Genomic DNA, 19,952 nt, shown 5'->3' with positions numbered 1-19,952 from the left:
TAAATATTATTAAACTAAATTATATTGATTATAGAAAATTAAGAACATTCAATTCAAAATAATTAGAAAAACTAAAAGTAATACAAATAATAGAATGAGTTATATAAAATTATTTAATAATAAGAAATAAAAATATAAATTTATTAAGTAATCTGCATCTCTCTTATATAATCTTTTATAATTAGAAAAACTAAAAGTAATACAAATAATAGAATGAGTTATATAATCCTCTTTGCGGGATAATATATCCCCTATTTTTTAGATATGAAATTTGATCCAAACTTCTAATCATATCTATTAATTTCATACTAAACATGAGATTATTTGGAGCCCACCAGATAATAGTGTTAATGGAAGGAATAATTCCACCTTCCACTTAAACCGTCTAAATTATCACTATTTTTAGTATACATTTATTAAACTTTCTTTTTTACCACGAATATCCCCAAAACCTATCTTTTTATTTTTTATTTAGAGGTTTCTAGAATATTTTTTTTCTTATAATTCAAAAGAGTATATGAATATTTTTTTAGACAGTATCCTTAAAAGACGGTGATAGTTTAGATGATCTAAATAAAATTATCCCTTAATATATGAAAAGCATCAAATGACTATCTTACCTCAACTTTTATATATTTCTTCTTCGAAAATAAAAGTAAAATAATTTCTAAAAAGCCTAAAATTGATCACTATTAACAAACTAAAAAAAAATTAACGAATAACCAACAAAAGAGACATTTTGAAAGATTTACATAATTAAGGGGTAGTAATTATCTCTATAATTTGAACTAAAATAAAAATTAGAATGAATCATTCCTTTTCATGGGCAAAGAGAATAACGTGTCTCCATGGAATCTTGACCTAACTAAATTAGTTCTATGAAGTCAATATCAAACGTTTATACTTCTAAATACTTTTAAGTAATTATTATGCGGGAAGTTTTCTTTGGATGTGTTGTCAGTGGTACCTTCCATCCCTTTGATTGAAGCTAAGTCATATGAACATTTTTCGCTAGCTTAATAGTATACTTCCAGTCATCGCCCATGCTTCTTTTTTTGGCTAGTCTCTTTCCCTTTGCCATCCTCTACCTTGTTGTAGGGTTTCTAGGCTCGAATTTGAGAATCATTGATTGGATTGATTTTTCTATCTATGAAGGGATTTTAGTATTTTTCTTTCTTTCCTCATGATCCTATCAAGGAAGATGGTGAAAGAAGTGTCTTTTATGCTGTGCCAAACCTCTTTCTTGTGAGCTTGGACATCAACCAAGGTCAAGTTAGGCCCATGGTCCAACTTAAGAGCTAGTGGTGACGGGCTGTGGCGCTGTGGCAGCTCATAACCCATCCTTTTTATTTGGGCTATGAGCCATCCTAATTCGCCGATTTTAGTATTTTTTTTTTAATTTCCTTCTTGATTTTGTTTAGTGTGACTTCATTAAATCTGGGAGAATTAGCATACACATATTGTGATATAAATAATGCATTAAAAAATAAGACTCTTATCATTCTCTTGCAAATCCTACAACCTCTTTATTTGCATCTAGACACAAGTAGGATTGTCAATTATCGAGTAGCTTGAGTTTGACTTGAGCTCAATTCTGTTCAAGATCGACTCAGACTAGGCTCTGCTCGATAGAACTCAAATTTACATATAATATTAATTTATACTATGCATAATTTATGATCATTAGTCTAATATTAACTTGAATGAAATCTTATTGAATTTAAACTTTAATCAAGCATAATTTGATTTAAGCTTAAATTAAATTTTGATCCCACTGGCTTGAGTAAAGCTTGCATTAGGCTTGAATTGTGCTTCTTTATTATGGTTTGAGCTCGAATTAGGCTTGAATTCCTATCGGGCCAGATCAGGGTTTTTAAAAAAAAAATCCAAACCCACATCCAACCCGCATCTCTGCTCCATAGAACTAGGGTTGTCAAAATAATTGAGCCAGCTCGAGCTCGGCTTGAGTTCAGCTCAATAATGTTCAATCAAGCTCGACTCAAAAATAAACTGAGCCAAGTTTGATCATTAAAGTTAGGCTCAAAATTATATTTGAGCCAAGCTTAATCTCGAGCCAGCTCGAATATATATATATACTAATATCAAACTAATATGAATCTTCAGATCAAAACCCTTTCATCCATTCAAATATTATTTTTTGACACAATTATCTTTATTGTTTATAATTTATATTTTAATTGCTCATAGTTTTTTGACATAATTATCTTTGTTACTTATAATTTATATTTTAGTTGCTTGTAGTTTTCTAACCTATTTATCTTTATTTCTTATAATTTATATTTTAGTAATATTTATATCTTTAGAGTTGAATTAGGTTTTATTTTAAATTTGATTCAAGCCTAAATTAATTCAAACTTGCTCAGGCTCGAAATAATTTGAAATTAATAAGACTTGAAATTACTAATTGAACAGCTTGTTTAAGTTTAAAATTGGCTAAGTTCGAAATTTACTTGAATTGAAATTTTATTTCAATTCAAGTTTGATCACAAATTGGCTCGAAATTAATTTCAATCCAAGCTTCATTGGAGCAGTACTCGATCAATCTCGGCTCGTTTACACCCCTAGAGATAGAACCCTTTGGCACTCTCCGTCCCACCCACTGTCGAATCCCAACGACGCCAATGGAAGAAGCGAAGGCCGCTGTCTACTATGACGAGTTAACCCGCAAGGGGGAGGGAGCCGCTCGCTTCAAGCAAGGCCTCGGCTTCTCCTCCTCCTCCTCGTCCTCTTCCAAACCCTCATCTTCCTCCTCTCCACTCTTCTCCAGCTTCATCCGCGCCTCTAGCCCCGGAAAGGCCTCCGAGCTCGAGAAGCAAGCGCAGCTCGCATCTATACAGAACAAGCTCTGGAGCAAACCCCACAAAGATGGTTTCGATCGAGACCACCGTCACCGTTCGGAGGAGAGATCGAGCCATCGGCACCGGTCTCGCGAGAGGGAAAGGGGGTGAAGGTCTAGAAGCGATTCGGATGAGGAGGATAGAGAGAGAAGAAGAGGAAAATGGGGTGGTGAGCGCCGCGAAAGGGACAAGGAGAGGGAGAGGGACTCGTACAATAGGAGTAGTAGAAGAAGTAACAGGAGTCCGTCGCCTTTGAGGAGGGCGAGTTCGAGCTCGAAGAGCAAGAGTAGTAGGGTTGACTATTCAAGTCTCATCGAGGGTTATGATCGAATGGTTAGTTATTTCTCGCATTTCTCTTGAATTTTTGTCTTTCTTTTTTCCTTGATCAAACACCTAATGATGCTTGGTTCATATCTTCATATGTTGAGATCTATGGTAAATTGGGAATTCTAAATTTCATTTGAATATATATAGTCATTTATAAAGGACAATTTTTTTCTTCACAGTTCAGTTGTAAGAAGTGGGTTCTATATCCATTAAATTATACATGGATTAGAGTGTTTTGATGGTTTGTATCTGTCATATGTTACCTTATCATCATCAAACTAGTAAAATGGTGAAAGAGGTAATGGGTTGAGATTATTTGGTGTGAATCTGGACCTGGAGGATGTGTCTGAAGCTTATTTCCTTTGAACTGTAACAGTGATAATGTGATACTCACCAATTTATTGATAACAGACTCCTTCTGAAAGAGTTAAAGCAAAGATGAAGCTTCAGCTTTCAGAAACTGGTACATTATATTTCGCTCTTGTATTCTTATTTCTTCAATTATTCTCATTATAGCTGACCTGCAATTTTTATGTTCTTCTGTACTGTTACATCGGCTATCTTCAATGCACTATCTATTCCATCAGCTATCTTCAATGCACTATCTAACATATCCATGATCACATAATCCATCACCAAATAAATCATACTCTTAACCAAATAAACCTGTTAACATATGAATATCAAAGTCCACAATAATATACACTAGACCGCCACATAATCTGACAGGACCCACACATGCCACAACAAACCATCAAGATACAACTAAAATAACTAATACAATGGTACACTATGATTCGACCTATATTATACAAATCATTGTCTAATACAAAAGAGTACAAATATCAAATACTGGTACAACTTAATTTTTATATAAACTATCATCTATACCATCTCGCATCTATAGCTCATCTCATTATCGCTCTAAAATATTTTCTCAAGTCGCTATCATGTACCACATATCTGAGGGGTTTAGAAAAGAAATAAAGAGAGTCATGAACAAAAGGCTCAGTGAATAGACCTTACCCTGAATCAGTGATGCCAAACAGAAAGTAAATCATGTACTGGATAATATGAATCAGAAAGCAACATCATGTCATGAATGAGTATATAAATGAATGTGTCCTCAATAATACATAAATGAAATATAGATTACATGCAATAACTGATAAGAATACATAATCCTCGACAATGAATAAACAGGTCACCACGTCATATGATCATTATAACTCTCTCTTAAACATGATATATGATGCATGCCGACCATGACAATGCTGTGATATCAAATGCAATCATATGTGATGTATATTGACCACTCAATAATCAGGTATGTCAGATAATAATGAAATCATATGCATTTCTCAATATCACGATTATCACCGACATGTCGGTATAATATCATCATACTAGACTATTGTGCACAGTCAATATCCGGTACCCGATCTCAACATCATGCCCGAAGGCTCCAAGCATACTCCGGCATCTGCAAGGAGTACCTCAAATATAACCATACCCTGCCATCCGCTAAGGGTATCAACATCCATCCAGACCGAGCACCCCACATAGTTGATAGAAACTTCGTGAGGATAACTCGCCACATATGTCCTAGCGAACGGCATGTGTCCGATTGTCTGTGCGCACAGACTCAACTGACCTCGGACATGGGCCACGAGATATCGCATATCAGCGACCATAATCATCACTCTAGGCACCCCTAACTCTGGCGCCTACTCGGGTATCCTCACGCTTTCTATCAACTATCCTATCAATCACATTTCATGCATTCCTTCTAAATGACAGATCATATGCATTTATCCAGTACGATAATAAGTCAATACGCATAATAGGAATTTAGGTGGAATAAGAATCAAGAGAAAAATAATGTAATGTAGTCTCCAACTATATAGTCAACACATGCATAATCATGTTAGTCTATCACATGCACACTCATGCTAGAGATCATCTCGGTATAAAATCATAACAGTATAATCATTTTCAATCATCTCTATATATCACCAATGTATTCATAGCCCAGATCAGCCTAATTCTATGTATGATAATAATATACTCGACTGTAATCATGTTGGAGGCCAAAACATGTATGTACATAATATATAATATAACCTAATTTGAGAAAGGCGTCTAGGGGATAAGACTACTCACTGTCTGATCAGAAGATACAAATCACGTATCCCTACATCCGCCCATCAACCGTGTGACACTTCTCGCTAGCAAGGTCCACGGGGTCTCAAATAAGGGGTTCGGGATTTGAAAATGTTTAAGTAACATAAAGTTAGTTGTTTATCCCATTATAATCCGTTCGAGTAAAATATGATGATTCATTAGATTTTAGAATTTCTACTTAATTTTATAATTGGCTAGATTTTTATTATAAATAAAATATAAATATAGATAAAAAAACCTAATTATAATTAAATTATATCTTGATTAATTAAGGACTATGTAGTCATTATCTTATTTGTTACAAAATAATAATGTATAATAAATTAATAGAATTACTTAAAATGTATATCATAGGAATATTAGAATATAAATCTAATAATTATAATTTACAAATTTATCTATTAATCTAATATACATATAAGTAATAGTTTATGTGTAATAGTTTATAACTTAATTAATCATCAATAAATGTATGTTAATAATAATCATAATGATGGATATGTATATTTATTAAAATAAATAATGTCTAAATCTATTTGTATTAATTAAGACAGAAATACCTAAATAAATAAATAATAAAATTAAAAGGATAAAGAATCTCTGCTACAGTGCTGGGCTCGGGCCCAGCACTACCTGCTACAGTGCTGGGCCGAGCCCAGCACTATTGCAGAAAATAAGAAGAGGAGAAGCAGCTGAGGAAGAAGAAGAAGAAAGGAAGAAGAATTCTACAAGACAACAATGCTGATGGAAAGACCACGAAGGAAACAACAGTCTGGAACCTGGAAGTTCTTTTTCACTTCTGATTCACATCTAAGATTTATCATACTGAATAAATGTATAACTGTTTAGATAATTTAAACACTCTGCACCACTACCTCTTACGGATATAATGAGCTGTAATCTTCTATCATCTCCCAACATCATCACATCCACTCTCTCCTTGGTACCACCCTAGGACCCTTATCTTGAAATTTGGTGAGACACATGCCACATCCCCAATGAATTCATGGTATTCTGTACCATTATCTTCTCTCCTTTAGATATGGATATGAGATCAGAATGGATTTCGCTATTTTCGTCCAGGGGAAGAGCACTTGTCTCCATTAACAGACAGTATACTTCAGTTATCTGCTTATCTTCATTAACAGACAGTATACTTCAGTTACCTCCGTCATTTCGAAATTTGCGAGCTCGATCTCGCCAGGAACCTTGTTGCATGGCAAGGACCTAGAGCAGAGATGCATTGTGAGATATTTTAATTTGCCTTGGTTTTCTAATAGAAAAAGATCACAAACAATTTACTTTATCACTAACGAGAGCACTGACGACATGCACATCTTCACCAGCTGTTTTATTGTTATCCTCATGATCTTCTGTGCGGGAATCATCTGTAGATCCCATCTCAGGAACTGAAGATCTTGAAACACCAAACATAGCCTCGTCATGGGCAGCCCTAAGTTCTTCCTCACGCTTTGCCTATAAAAAGATCAAGAATAGAAAATATAACTTAAAACAGAATTATAATTGAACTTGCTATGTTAATCAATTCAACATATCATAATTCCAAGACCTTAAAATATCACAATCATGTAAATTTATTCTTCCCTGAAGAGAATTTTCCATCGGGCTCTCCAGCGGATGGAATAGATAGTGCATTGAAGATAGCCGATGTAACAGTACAGAAGAACATAAAAATTGCAGATGTAACAACCCAATCCCAAAAAAAATAAAAATAAAAATAAAAAATTAAAATTAAAATTTCATGGGCACGACGCGACCGGCCACATTGTGGCCGGCCTCGTGCCCATGCCAGCTCTCATGCAGCTTGGTGGGGCGCCACGCGCCTACGTCCGCTACCGCAGCCAACCGGTTGCGGTCAGCTGGCCGCGGTGGGCCCCGGCGAGCCCCGGCGCCGCCACAACTCCACCTTCACCGCCTTCCCTCTCTCTCTCTCTCTCATCGAGGCCGACCTATCGTCGCCGTCGCCGCCGCCACCTCCGCGAGCTTCGGTGAGCTCCTTTCTCTCCTTCTCTCTCTCTCTCTCTCTCACACCCGAGCTCGGGCATGTCGGAACCGAGCCGCCGGCGAGAAGCCGGCCGCTGGCTGGCCAGCAGCGGCCGGTGCCCTCCCCGCCGACCCGATGTGAGAGAGTTGTTTCAATTATTTTAGTGTAATTATGTTGAGTTGTTGCCTTTCTGACACACCAAGTGTAATTATCTAGCATTAAGTAATTTTTTTCCAATTCGTGACATCTATGGAGTAATATCTGTTGATCAAATTAAAGTCTGTTTAGGATATTTTGTTTGCTTCTATTAATAATTCTATCTTTGTAAGGACCTAGTGCCTAGTTTGATTAAGTCTCTACCTGTTTACCACGTTTGTAGCAGTGCTCAACGTGATGGTTTAGTTTGTCTTCCCTTTCTGTTAAGTGTGTAAAGCTTTATAACTTAAAGACTTGCTTTGAATTAATTAAATTTTTTTATCAAAATATAAATAAAGATTTTTATCTAAGAATATCACTGTGTTGTTGTTATTTGGTTTTAAGTCTTCACAGTATCATCCTATATATTGCAGGTGATCACAGAAAAATTAGCTCTTTAATTTCATGCCCAAAAATAAAATAACAACAGAGACAAAATTGTTCTCATTTTCAAATTTAAATAACCAAACATCTCAAAACGATCAAGAAAAGTTAATAAAAAAATATCATAACACTTCCCGGATTATTTGCAGAATTTCTTTTAGATTTTAGTAATTATAAGATTTAGCTCTTGAAACTACATGTATATCTTGTTTATATTAAAATATGTATAATTTACACAAAAAATGTGTAAAATTACTTATAAAAACCTATTTTTACTATTTAAAAGTAATTTTTTTTTCGCAAATTCCCCCATCTTTAACGCTCTCAGATCGGCCAACTATCTTCTATTTTACTCTATGCATTTGGTTGTAATCATTCGATTGGGATGAAATGATATCTCTTGTCCAGACTCTCTCTTTCTCTCTCAAATATATATATATATATATATATATATATATATATATATATATATATATATATATATATATATATTATACGACTTATATAGGATATCTCGAGTATCAGTGTTGGTTCCCCATATTGCCTTGCTGAAGCGTAACCAACCCGAAGTAAGCTCCTTTCGCCCCCTTCGCCATGAGCGATGCATGAGTCCCCTTCTCCACCACCACCCCCTTCTCCAACACCGCGATGAGATCGCAACCTTGCACCGTACTCAGCCTATGCGCCACCACTATGCTCGTCCTCCCCACCATCACCCTCTCCAGCGCCTCCTGCACCACCTTCTCCGACTGGCTGTCGAGCGCGCTAGTCGCCTCATCCAGAAGAAGGATCGCCGGATTCTTCAGTATCGCCCTCGCGATCGCGATCCGCTGCTTCTGCCCGCCGGACAGCTGCACCCCTCTCTCCCCGCACGACGTGTCGTACCCGTCCTTGAGGTTGCTGATGAAGTCGTGCGCGTTCGCCGCCCTGGCCGCGTCCTCCACCTCCGCCTCTGTTGCCGCCTCCGTCCCGTAGACGATGTTTTCCCGGACTGTTCCGCCGAACAGTGTCGGCTCCTGGCCGACCATTCCGATGTGCCTCCTTAGAGACCGGAGGTGGTACGACCTCACGTCCTTGCCGTCGATCATGACGGCGCCTTTCACCGGGTCGTAGAACCGCTCGATGAGCCCCACGATGGTCGACTTCCCGGACCCGCTCTGCCCGACCAACGCCGTCGACTTGCTCGCCTCGATCCTCAAACTAAACCCTCTAAATACGTAAACCTCTGGCCTCGCCGGGTAGGCAAAGTCGACGCTTTTAATCTCCACGTCGCCTCTTAACCGCTCCGGCTTGTATCCCTCATCGTCCTCCGGCTCGATGCGGGTGACCCGGTCGAGCACGTCGAACACCGAGGCGACCGCGTCGGCGCCCTTCGCGAGGTCCGACGTCATGCTGCCGGCGTCGGCGATGACCCTGCCGGTGCTGACGAGGATCATGAAGGTCTGGAAGAGCTCCTTGGATGTGATGTAGCCGTGGGAGATGAGCCGTCCGCCGTACCAGAAATCTAGAGCCCAGGTGAGGCTCATGAGGCTCATGGAGGTGGCGAGGCCGAGGCCGGCGTACCAGCTCTGCTTGATGGACTCGGCACGGGGACCCTCCTGGGCGGAGTGGAAGAAGCAGAGGATGCGGGACTGGGAGGAGAAGGCGGTGACAGTGCGGAGGTTGCCGACGGCCTCCGCGGCGAGCTTGCTGCTCTCCGACTGGGACTTGATGGCCTTCTCCGATATGTTCTTTAGCAGGACGCGGCGGGCGTAGAAGGACCCAATGATCAGCGGCTGGACGGCGATCATCACCAGCGCCAATCTCCAAGCGATGACCAGCCCCATCGTGAACGCAATGATGACGGCCGAGACTGTCTGGATGATCAGGGCCATCCGATCGCCCACAAGAGATCTCACCTGTACGTAGGACAATATATATATATATTTCAACCTCAACTAGATAATATATTATATATATATATATATATATAGAGAGAGAGAGAGAGAGAGAGAGAGAGAGAGAGAGTATGTTTGTTATAATATTACTTACCACATTGGCATCCTTGGCTAGGCGAGAACAAATGGCGCCCGAGGAGTTCTCATCCTGGTCGAACCACCCGACCTCGAAGGTCAAAATCTTGGACAGCATCCTCTCCCTCACCCTCTTGGTCAAGTACTCCCCCATGACTCCAAAATTGTAGTGCTGTAGCACGTTAGTCAGGAACATCAGCACCGCGAGTCCAACGAACACGAGCGCGTAAATCCTCGTCTTCCTCTTGATCTCCTCGTGATCCGGCAAGAAGTACACCGAGATCATACTCCCCATCGCGAACGCGTACGCCGGCTGTATCCCCCCGAACACCACCGCGCCCAGACTACCCAATGCCGCCTGCCTCCACTCTGGCGCGTTAAGCATTAGTAGCCTGCGGAAAGACGGCACCGGCTTAGAAGAAGCCTGTGCCGACTCCTTGGCGTCTGCCGGGTCTCCTTCCGATCTTGCTGAACTGGAACGGCTGGCCAATGAGAATCTCCTGCTTATGCTGTGGCTGCCGCTGTGCAGCTGTGACGAAGACGTTGGCGCGTTCTCTTTCAACCCCGAGTACTCCTTGGTTTGCTGTAGGCGGACTAGGGAGGAGTAGAGGCCGTTGTCGTCGGCGATGAGCTCGTCGTGGGAGCCGAGATCCTTGACGTCCCCGGCTTGCACGACGGCGATCAAGTCCGCGTTGCGGATGGTAGAGAGGCGGTGGGCGATGACGATGGTGGTCCGGCCGACGGAGGCCTGGTCGAGGGCCTCCTGGACGACGTGCTCCGACTCGGTGTCAAGCGCGCTCGTCGCCTCGTCGAGGAGGAGGATCTTAGGCGACTTAATTATTGCTCTCGCTATCGCTATCCTTTGCTTCTGTCCTCCGGACATCTGAACCCCTCGTTCTCCGACCTTTAAGAGTTTAATCCGACAAATAAAAATAAACATTAAAAAAAGAAGAAGTAAAATGTGCTTAGAGATGGTAAATACCTTTACCATATAAACCGGACTACAAGAAAGTAGTACTTTAAACTAGACATGTGAACTAATTAATGTTGCAAGACTTTTAGGTAGATTGATGTTGAAAGCTTGTCTGAGAAGACCTCTCGTACACGGATCTCTTTACCAGAACTGATCTAAAAGGGCATCTTTGTCAGCAATCTAATACCTATTAATGAAAGAGATTGGTTCTATATTTCTAATTAATGCATTAAATTAAATGAAAAGCAATTTTATAATTAACATTAATTAATTGGCACACTTATATGCGCTACAACATGAAGGGCGCCTTTAATTAAAAGATTCTATGTTTTCAGATGTTATCCTGTAGATTACAATATAGAAGAATATAGTTCTAACGAATCATCCTGCTTTTAATCTAAAAAACTACCAACTTGATTAAAAGGCAGGGAATTTTTAATTTGGTTGACATTCTAGAACACTTATCTGGCAATGGGAATACAACACAGTGACTCACCTGCCATGCCAGTTTATTTCTTAACTAATACACAAACATAATCAGCTGCATCAAAGCTCTCTTGATAGGGACACAAATAAAGGTAGGTTAATGCAACTTATAACTGAAACATGAATGATAACAGACGTATCCTAATTGCACAATAATAAGCAATCTGAAAGTTCTATAGTTGAAATTCCCTTGCAATTACAAAGATATGCTAAGATTTCAATAGATCGATAACAAGTAATTAAAAGTACTAACCTGGGTGTCATATCCTTGAGGCAACTGAGAGATGAAGTTGTGAGCATTAGCAGCCTTGGCAGCTGCCACCACCTCATCCATGGATGCGTCCTCCTTGCCAAACAATATGTTCTCCTTGATGGAAGTCGCAAAGAGAGCTGGCTCCTGGCTCACCAGACCCATCTGTGACCTCAACCACTTGAGCCTAAGCCTCTTGATATCCACTCCATCTAGTAGTATCTTCCCTCCCAGTGGATCATAGAACCTCTCTAAAAGTGCGATCACCGTCGACTTACCGGACCCACTTCCACCGACGAGCGCCACCGTCCTCCCGGCCGGCACTTTAAGGTTGAAGTTTACGAGTATCGGATTCTCTAACCGCGAAGGGTATGCGAATTCGACCCTCTTGAACTCCACATCTCCTGATACATTCTGCAGCACCTCGCCTTCCATGCTCTCTGAATCAATCTTGGGTACTCTCTTGATGACCTGCTGGATCCGCTCGCCGGCCGAGCTCGCCTCCGAGAAGTACTTCACATTCGCAAGCCCCGACCCCAGCGCTCTAGAACGAAAAGAAAGAAAGATTATTTCAGACATGATATACATTGTTGGTCTATTGTGTGCGTTAGGTAAGAAGTTAAGCTTACAAGCCACCGATGATAATTGCGGCCGAGACGGCGTAGATGGTGCCACCCTTGGCACCATGGTATATGACCAGACGGCTGCCGTACCAGATACTGAATGCGCAAATGGCAAAACTGATGCCATTGCTACCAATGGCCACGCCCTTCGCCAGTCCTTGCTTAATTCCGAGCATGACGGAGTCGTCGAGCGCGGCGGAGAACTTGGCCATCGTCGAGGACTCCGCGACGAAGGAGTAGACGGTGCGCACGGACGAGACGGCCTGCTCGGCAACGATGCCGGCCTTGTTATACTCGTCGCGAATCTTGCTCGAGAGACCCATGAGAATTTTCCCATACATGAATCCCGGAATGATGAGGAGGAGGAGGGTTGGTAAGGCCACCAAGGCTAGCCTCCACATTAGAAAGAATCCAGTTGCATAGCTGCCGAAGAAGGTGGCGGCGTTCATGATGAAGTTTGGGACCTTCTCGCTAATGGTGTCTTGGATGACGAGACTGTCGTTGGAGACGCTGGTGATGACTTCGGAGGTGGACCCGACGCTGAGGTCGAAGTACTCGACGTCTTGCCGCAGCACCGCCTTGAGGTACCGGGCGCGCATCGTCGACGCCTGCCGCTCGCCCGTTCTCGACCAACAGTAGCCCTCTGCGGCAAATCATCGAACACCACCATTACCATAAGAGCAAAGAAATTAAGCCCCATTTTATTTACAAAAAATGCAAAATTCGTATACGATGGCCTCCCACTCTTTGCTATTACACCCTGTATGGTTTCATCTTCTTCTCAAATATTTTGATAAAAATCATCAAACGAAGAGCTTGAATTGTAAATATTAAATATTCAAAGTGCAAGTGGGGGGAAAAGCGCAAATTTCACTATAAAAAGTAAATGCTCGTTTACCGAAGAAAGCCACCACCCAGGACCCGCATGCTAAGAACACAAGATTCCTCGCATTCTGAGGCATATCAATAATTCAAACGAACAAAAAAAAAAAGAGTCAGTCAGTATCGATCAAGAATTAGAAAGTGGATCGAGTAGATTAAGGTAAAGGTAAAACGTAAACGATGCTCTTACCTCATCGATCTTGTGGGGGAATTCCGCGACGGCGTTCGGCCCATTCCCGAGATTGTTCATGATCTTGCTCGTTATGAATAGCATGACGGGCATCGACAAGCCGTCGCCGACGGCGCCGACGAAGCCGAGCGCCATCAGCAGCTTGTCCACCGCGTCGGCGTGCTTAAAGATGGTGAAGAATGATCTAACTCCCCCGCCCCCGCCGGACGCTGCGGCGGCCTTCTCTCTCTTCTCGTTCTTGCTTGCATCCATCTCTTCAATCGGATCGCTCCTTCTCTTCTCTTCTCTTCTCTTCTTCTGAGAAGAAGTGCAGCTGAGAGTCTGGCAAGGACTTCTTCTTAATCGTAACCTTCAAACGTAGGTAGGTGGTGGCCGCCTTGAGATTTCTTGATTCAAAACGGGTCCTAATTCTCGCGTACGATTAATTTGGGTAGAAGTTTTAGAACACCACTGATGGGCATATTCATATATATATACATTAATACATATATTCGATTCTTGGCGAAGACGGATCAGAAGGTTGAATGAGAGGTTTGACTTCCAATCCTAAGAATATATGTCGTCATTCATGACGATTATATGTTCTACTTTAGTGGCGTTTCCTCTCTAAATATTTTTTAAGCCTCAGGTGAGGTCAGGGGTGAGATAAAATTATGACATCCATTTTCTTATCAAAACATGCATAAAATTTTACTTCTCACTGTTTAAGACCTATATATGTTTCTTTGACATTTTGATTTGCTCAAATTAAGAAAATAATATTAGTTGACTATTTTAGTATTAATTTTTCTCTTTCCTTAAAATAAGATCAATCTAAAATTAATCACAATGGACGACTAATTTGCTGGTAGAATAGTACTCAAATAGTTAAATAGAGTCGTAGTGTATGAATATTTTAGATTTGAATTTTAGTGACAACGATTTAAAGCTTTGAAAGAAGGAGACATGTTTGATTCACAGGAGTTTTGTCCTCGTTGAAAAGACATATGTTTTACTACATATGTCACTACATATGTCAGACTGTTAAATATATCTAGGCTGATATCATCATTGTTAACTTCTCTTGCTAATCTTGTTAGTAGTCTCTTAAAATTTTCAGTAGCATCCTTATATACTTGTATCTCTACATTTGTAATTTGTACTTAAATTGACTAATATAGGTAGAAGTTCTTAACACAAGTAAAATGATAGGATTCAGGTCTAATTAGATCGAATCATGAGGATATTGACTTTGATAGATCGAGTTTATTTATCTTTTAATTGATCGATATTTATCTTTTATGTAAACCCTTAAGACAAATCTAATTAAGTCATGTAAGTCAGTAAAACAAGTTCAATTAAGTCATGTAAGCATCTAAGATAAGTTCAATTAAGTCACGCAAACTTGTAAAACAAGTCCTAATTCGAGTCGTAGAAGCCTTTAAGGCTAAGTTCGAGTAGGACTCATTGTATCCGACCTCTCTACATAGAGAGGTTAGGCTTTAAGCATCCAAGTATCTAAGCATTAAGAATTTTTTGAGTTTAGTTATATTCTCGTATTTACTATTTCTATCATAGCCGTTAGATCATTTTTATTTTTCTATGAGTAGATTTAAGTTAGAAAATCAAATTTTATCTCCAACCCATAGCCATCATCACCTCCAGCAGTCACCCTACCCTACTGATGTCCACCAGCACCCTTGGTCGTCTACCACCCTCTGACAACAGTCGCAATATAGGATATTTACCATTTTACCCGTTCTGACCTTGCTCCATTATTTTAATTATATATTTTCGTCCAGATATCTGATTTATGTAAAACTAGAGCCATTGAAACCCTATCTCGTGAGGCTACCATCACCTAAATTTTTATAGTTTTCTTAAGTCTGGATCAATCCAGATCTAGTTCGTAACATAAAATCACCATCAATTATCTTTAAATCACTTTTTATTTCATCATAATCTCTATAAAATAGTATGGATTAAGTAATACACAATATATGGAGATGCATATCAAGTTTTTAATTTGTGTTTTGATCAATTGCGTCTAGAAAAGGTTTGAAAAAGATTTCATTATTACTAAAAATTAGGGCTATCAAAAAGCCCATGGGTTTGTGAGGCTCATGGGCTTGTGAGGCTCATGGGCTTAGCTAGTTTAGAGCTTGACTCAAAATGACCCGAATTTTCAGGCTTGAAATCACAATTGAGTCAAACTGAGCCAGCATTGGCTCACCCAAGCTCGACTTAATTAAGCTCGATACTATATATATATATAGTAATTCAAGTTAGATGCATTATAATATATTTATATGCATAATTAGGATCTTTTATGTTAATTAATTATTGTTTGTATTATTGTATGTGATAATTTTATATTTTAGGATTAATATTTTTTAATTATTTAGCTTTCAGAACTTGTTTTATTACGTATATCAAGGTTAGCTCAATAAGCAACTAAGCCCATCGAGTTAGAGATAAGATGAGTTGAACTGAAAAAATTTAATTCTCGAGTAGAGTCAAGCTGAGCCCAGCTCACTCAAGCTCGGGCTAGTCATTTATACCTCTACAAAAAATATTTTTAATTTTCCTTCTTTAACTTCCTTCAACTGATCATATATAAATTCTATTAGGGGCTTTCTTTCATCATCAATAACGTTAAAGTAACTTCATCAAGGGAGTAAAATTTTTAACTCATACTTGCCTCAAAAATTAATTATTGAATAATAAAGTAAGTTCTTTTTCTTTTAGTAGTTTTTGACCATTTCTATATTAAATATTCATCACAAGTTTTACTTTTTCTTTCTTTCTTCTCCAAAAGATTTTACAATATAAGAAAAAAAGACAAAACATTGAAAATGCTCGAAATTTTTTTTCCCTTATAAATTTTATAAAAATACCCTTAGCTGTAACATAAAGTGGTATCATGTCTATTATCATTATATATATATATACACACACACACATACATATATGCAATAACTAAGTGTTAACATCTAAGCTTGTAAAATATTGCTCTTAGAAAAACAACTAAGGAAAATAGCCTTCACATATAACTTACCATATATCTAAAACAACATATTGCATGACTTCACCCAATCATTATTGCATTTTTATTTGGAATAAAAATTAACATATATACACTCACACAACATGAAAATAATGAAAATATAAATAAATATTCAAAGACATAAAGTACCATACTTGACAATCCAATAATAGAAGGACAGAAACAAAAGTTCCTAGTCATACTAGTCATACTAGGAAGTAATAAGCACCTAAGTTTATTACAACTACATGTATATATGAAAATAAACAACTGTCATATCTCAATCCTGTAAGAAATTATATATTAAAATTGTTGTGCAAATTGTATGTCATGACATTGGCTTTTCTACTTCATAATTTTCATCTTTCAAAAGAGATATTCTCCAACTTATAATTTTTTTTCATTTATTTTTTTTTCCATTTTTTTAAGAGGCCATCTATCAATTTTTGGATGTATCATTATTGGGGAGGGAATTTTTCTTTTTGTTCATCTATCTGATCCATCTTGATTTTGTATCGTATTATCATATAGTCTATTGCTACAATATATTTTCATGTTATGTTATTGATGTTTGTTGAGTTGCGAGGTTTGTTCAAATTATCTAACGTTTTTTTTCTTCGTGTATCTAAGTTTATAATCATCTAGGTATAAATAAATTAATTTTCACCTTGGAGCTTTCCCTAGAGAAAAATGTCTAAGTCTTGGTATCCCTTGAAATTACTTATTTCATATTACAATTTTAATCAATTGTTTGGTTTATATATGACTCTATGTAAGATAACTAAACAAATTATAGAATGAGTTATATAAAATTATTTAATAATAAGAAATAAAAATGTAAATTTATTAATATAGCAATACTTTAAATAAATATAAATAAAAAGCAAATAAAATTTTGAGTAATTAAGGTTATTAGTTTTGTTATTTCTATATCTAGTTTTATTGGGGTAATATGGTAATAAAATTCTTATCTCTCCACAAGGATGTATCATTCTACCCTTTATGCGGGGTAATATATCCCCTATTTTTGGGATATGAAATTTGATCCGGACTTCTAATCATACCTATTGATTTCATACTAAACATGAGATTATTTGGAGCCCACCAGATAATAGTGTTAATGGAAGGAATAATTCCACCTTCCACTTAAACCGTCTAAATTATCACTATTTTTAATATACATTTCTTAAACTTTCTTTTTTACCACGAATATCCCCTAAGCCTATCTTTTTTATTTTTATTTAGAGGTTTCTAGAATTTTTTTTTTCTTATAATTCAAAAGAGTATATGAATATTTTTTTAGACAGTATCCTTAAAAGACGGTGATAGTTTAGATGATCTAAATGAAATTATCCCTTAATATATGAAAAGCATCAAATGACTATCTTACCTCAACTTTTATATATTTCTTCTTCGAAAATAAAAGTAAAATAATTTCTAAAAAGCCTAAAATTGATCATGTGACACTATTAACAAACTAAAAAAAAATTAACGAATAACCAACAAAAGAGACATTTTGAAAGATTTACATAATTAAGGGGTAGTAATTATCTCTATAATTTGAAGTAAAAATTAGAATAAATCATTCCTTTACATGGGCAACGAGAATAACGTGTGTCCATGAATCTTGACCTAACTAAATTAGTTCTATGAAGTCAATATCAAACGTTTATACTTCTAAATACTTTTAAGTAATTATTATGCGTTAATTAAGAGAGTTTAGTACGAGAATCAGCATCTCTCTTTGTTTGATCTCGACATCCACGTCTTCATATATCTTGCTTTTATAATTGTGGTTGGTTGGTGGAATATTTCCAACAAAACTATTATTCCAATCGATAATTTGGGCAATTAATTCACACCTTCACGTTGATTAATAATATACGTGCCAATTCAGGGGAGATCGAGTTATCAACAGCATTATTCCAATTCTTACATATATATTAAAGGATGACCAACTTCTCTAATTAATCCTTCCTTTAATTTTTTTTTCTCTCTCATTTCTCTCATAGAGATTAATTAATTATCTTATTTTTCTCTCTAATATTGTGTGACGTAGGGTTAAGTATAATGACAATAATTATCGTTTGATGATGTTATCACTTCGGAATCACTGCCTATCTCTTATTCCACCTTTGAGTAATTAATAGTAGCAATCCCAAGTAGGCCACCACTAAGAGGCTAACAGCATCTTGTAATGTTGTGGAAACTCCAAGGCCACCCAATGAGTCTGGAGAGTGTAAAAGCTTGACTAGAGAAGTCCAAATACTTTAATGGAGAAGAAGTTACCGTGTGAAAGAAGTTTGAGCTTTTGTTGAAATCTCACATGAATTCCCACCCTACTAAGTATTAATCATATATGCATGTGTGCACCTTACTCACTTGCAAATAAGCTAGCTAGCCCCCATTTCTTTACTCCAAAAGAAGGGAATAAAATCTTTGGTTATAAATTTGAGTGCCAATTCTAGCATCACTTGCTCATCTCATCCATCCACAGAGGAGAGAAAGAGAGACAGAGAGATGTCTTCAACTAGAGTTTCCAAGAGCAAGAACAAAACCATATGCGAGACGTCTAAGATTGTCGCCTATAGTCTCATCAAGGCATCATCCTTCACCTTATCTAAGTTGGCGTTAAATCCACCTCCACCTCTTAGGACTAGGACACAACCATCCAATTCAGTATCAGTTGAGGCGGTGCAGGAGCTGAAGCCTGCCACCAAGTCGGAGAGCACACGGTACGTGGAGGCTGAGAGCAGTTCGAAGGAGATTGATAAACGTTCAGAGATTGATAAACGAGCAGCTGAGTACATATTGAGAATCCGAGCAAAGAACATGTCCGAACAAATTGTTGAGTTCAAACTGCCACCGCCGACCACCGCTAAGGCGACGAATTCTTATTCTCATGCTCTTTAGTTATCAAAATATATATATATATAATATACTGAGGTATGAATAAAGGCTGGTTGGGAAGTATTGCATGAAGGCAGGTGCATGCTTACTATCCTACTAGTTCTGTTCTTCTATATGTGTACTTTTCGATGTGTATAAGTATATCGGCATGCAGTTGGAGAATATTATCCCATGATTCTCTATTTATAACTAGTTGTATTAGCACTGTACTATAGCATGTAACATAAATGCTTGGATTAGGTACAAGGTGTGCCTCTAAATGCATCAAATGCTTAAAAAAAGGGATTTCATCAAAGAAAAAACAAGCTAAAATAGGAAAGAGTCAAGGGAGTGGGACAAAATTGTAGAAGCTGTAGATGCTTTTATCTGTGTCAAACTACTTTATTCTTCCTAAAAAGATTAGGGTGGCTAATATGATTATGCCTGATCAGGTTGTAGGAAGAATACTGAACAGGTCTATGAGCAGAATATATATATATTTTTGCTATTAATTTGGTGTTCTAACCTTTCATTAGCTGCAAAAGGAAAGGAGTACCAGCAATAGAAGCAAAGATGAATCTCTGAGCAACAAAAGAATTTACTGTCAAAAAGTTAAAACAGTAAATATTGTGATTGTCAGATTACATAAATAAAAGATTAAAAACTATG

At 38.0% G+C, this 19,952-nt stretch overlaps 2 protein-coding genes across 2 annotated transcripts; one reads left to right on the top strand and one right to left on the bottom strand.

Annotated features, from left to right (window-relative positions):
* The first annotated feature begins 2,640 nt into the window (after positions 1–2,640).
* On the top strand, positions 2,641–3,701 carry LOC140769868 (uncharacterized). Its single transcript, XM_073110755.1, has 3 exons — positions 2,641–2,944; positions 3,002–3,191; positions 3,597–3,701. The coding sequence occupies exons 1-3, from the start codon at positions 2,643–2,645 to the stop codon at positions 3,699–3,701; spliced, it is 597 nt and encodes a 198-aa protein (XP_072966856.1). The 5' UTR covers positions 2,641–2,642.
* Positions 3,702–7,944: 4,243 nt separating this feature from the next.
* Positions 7,945–13,794, bottom strand: LOC140771504 (putative multidrug resistance protein). Its single transcript, XM_073113094.1, has 6 exons — positions 13,370–13,794; positions 13,196–13,250; positions 12,304–12,940; positions 11,678–12,218; positions 9,985–10,869; positions 7,945–9,851 (listed from the first exon to the last, which is right to left on the bottom strand). Exons 1-6 carry the CDS (start codon positions 13,619–13,621, stop codon positions 8,475–8,477), a joined length of 3,747 nt encoding a protein of 1,248 aa, XP_072969195.1. The 5' UTR covers positions 13,622–13,794; the 3' UTR covers positions 7,945–8,474.
* Positions 13,795–19,952: the final 6,158 nt, after the last annotated feature.

Source organism: Typha angustifolia, chromosome 11 (genome assembly GCF_048772165.1).
Source record: "Typha angustifolia cultivar Huaian chromosome 11, ASM4877216v1, whole genome shotgun sequence".
In the NCBI taxonomy this organism is placed as follows: Eukaryota; Viridiplantae; Streptophyta; class Magnoliopsida; order Poales; family Typhaceae; genus Typha; species Typha angustifolia.
Note: the sequence above shows the minus strand (reverse complement) of the source record. Positions and strands in the feature narration are given on the sequence as shown.

Excerpts from the sequence above, each read along its gene's own strand:
- LOC140771504 (XM_073113094.1), bottom strand. The coding sequence starts at position 13,621 with ATGGATGCAAGCAAGAACGAGAAGAGAGAGAAGGCCGCCGCAGCGTCC. Across the intron at positions 13,251-13,369 it reads TCCCCCACAAGATCGATGAG|AATGCGAGGAATCTTGTGTT; the intron begins GTAAGAGCATCG and ends GATATGCCTCAG. Across the intron at positions 12,941-13,195 it reads CTGGGTGGTGGCTTTCTTCG|AGGGCTACTGTTGGTCGAGA; the intron begins GTAAACGAGCAT and ends GATTTGCCGCAG.
- LOC140769868 (XM_073110755.1), top strand. The coding sequence starts at position 2,643 with ATGGAAGAAGCGAAGGCCGCTGTCTACTATGACGAGTTAACCCGCAAG. Across the intron at positions 2,945-3,001 it reads AGATCGAGCCATCGGCACCG|AGAGAGAAGAAGAGGAAAAT; the intron begins GTCTCGCGAGAG and ends TGAGGAGGATAG. Across the intron at positions 3,192-3,596 it reads TCGAGGGTTATGATCGAATG|ACTCCTTCTGAAAGAGTTAA; the intron begins GTTAGTTATTTC and ends TATTGATAACAG.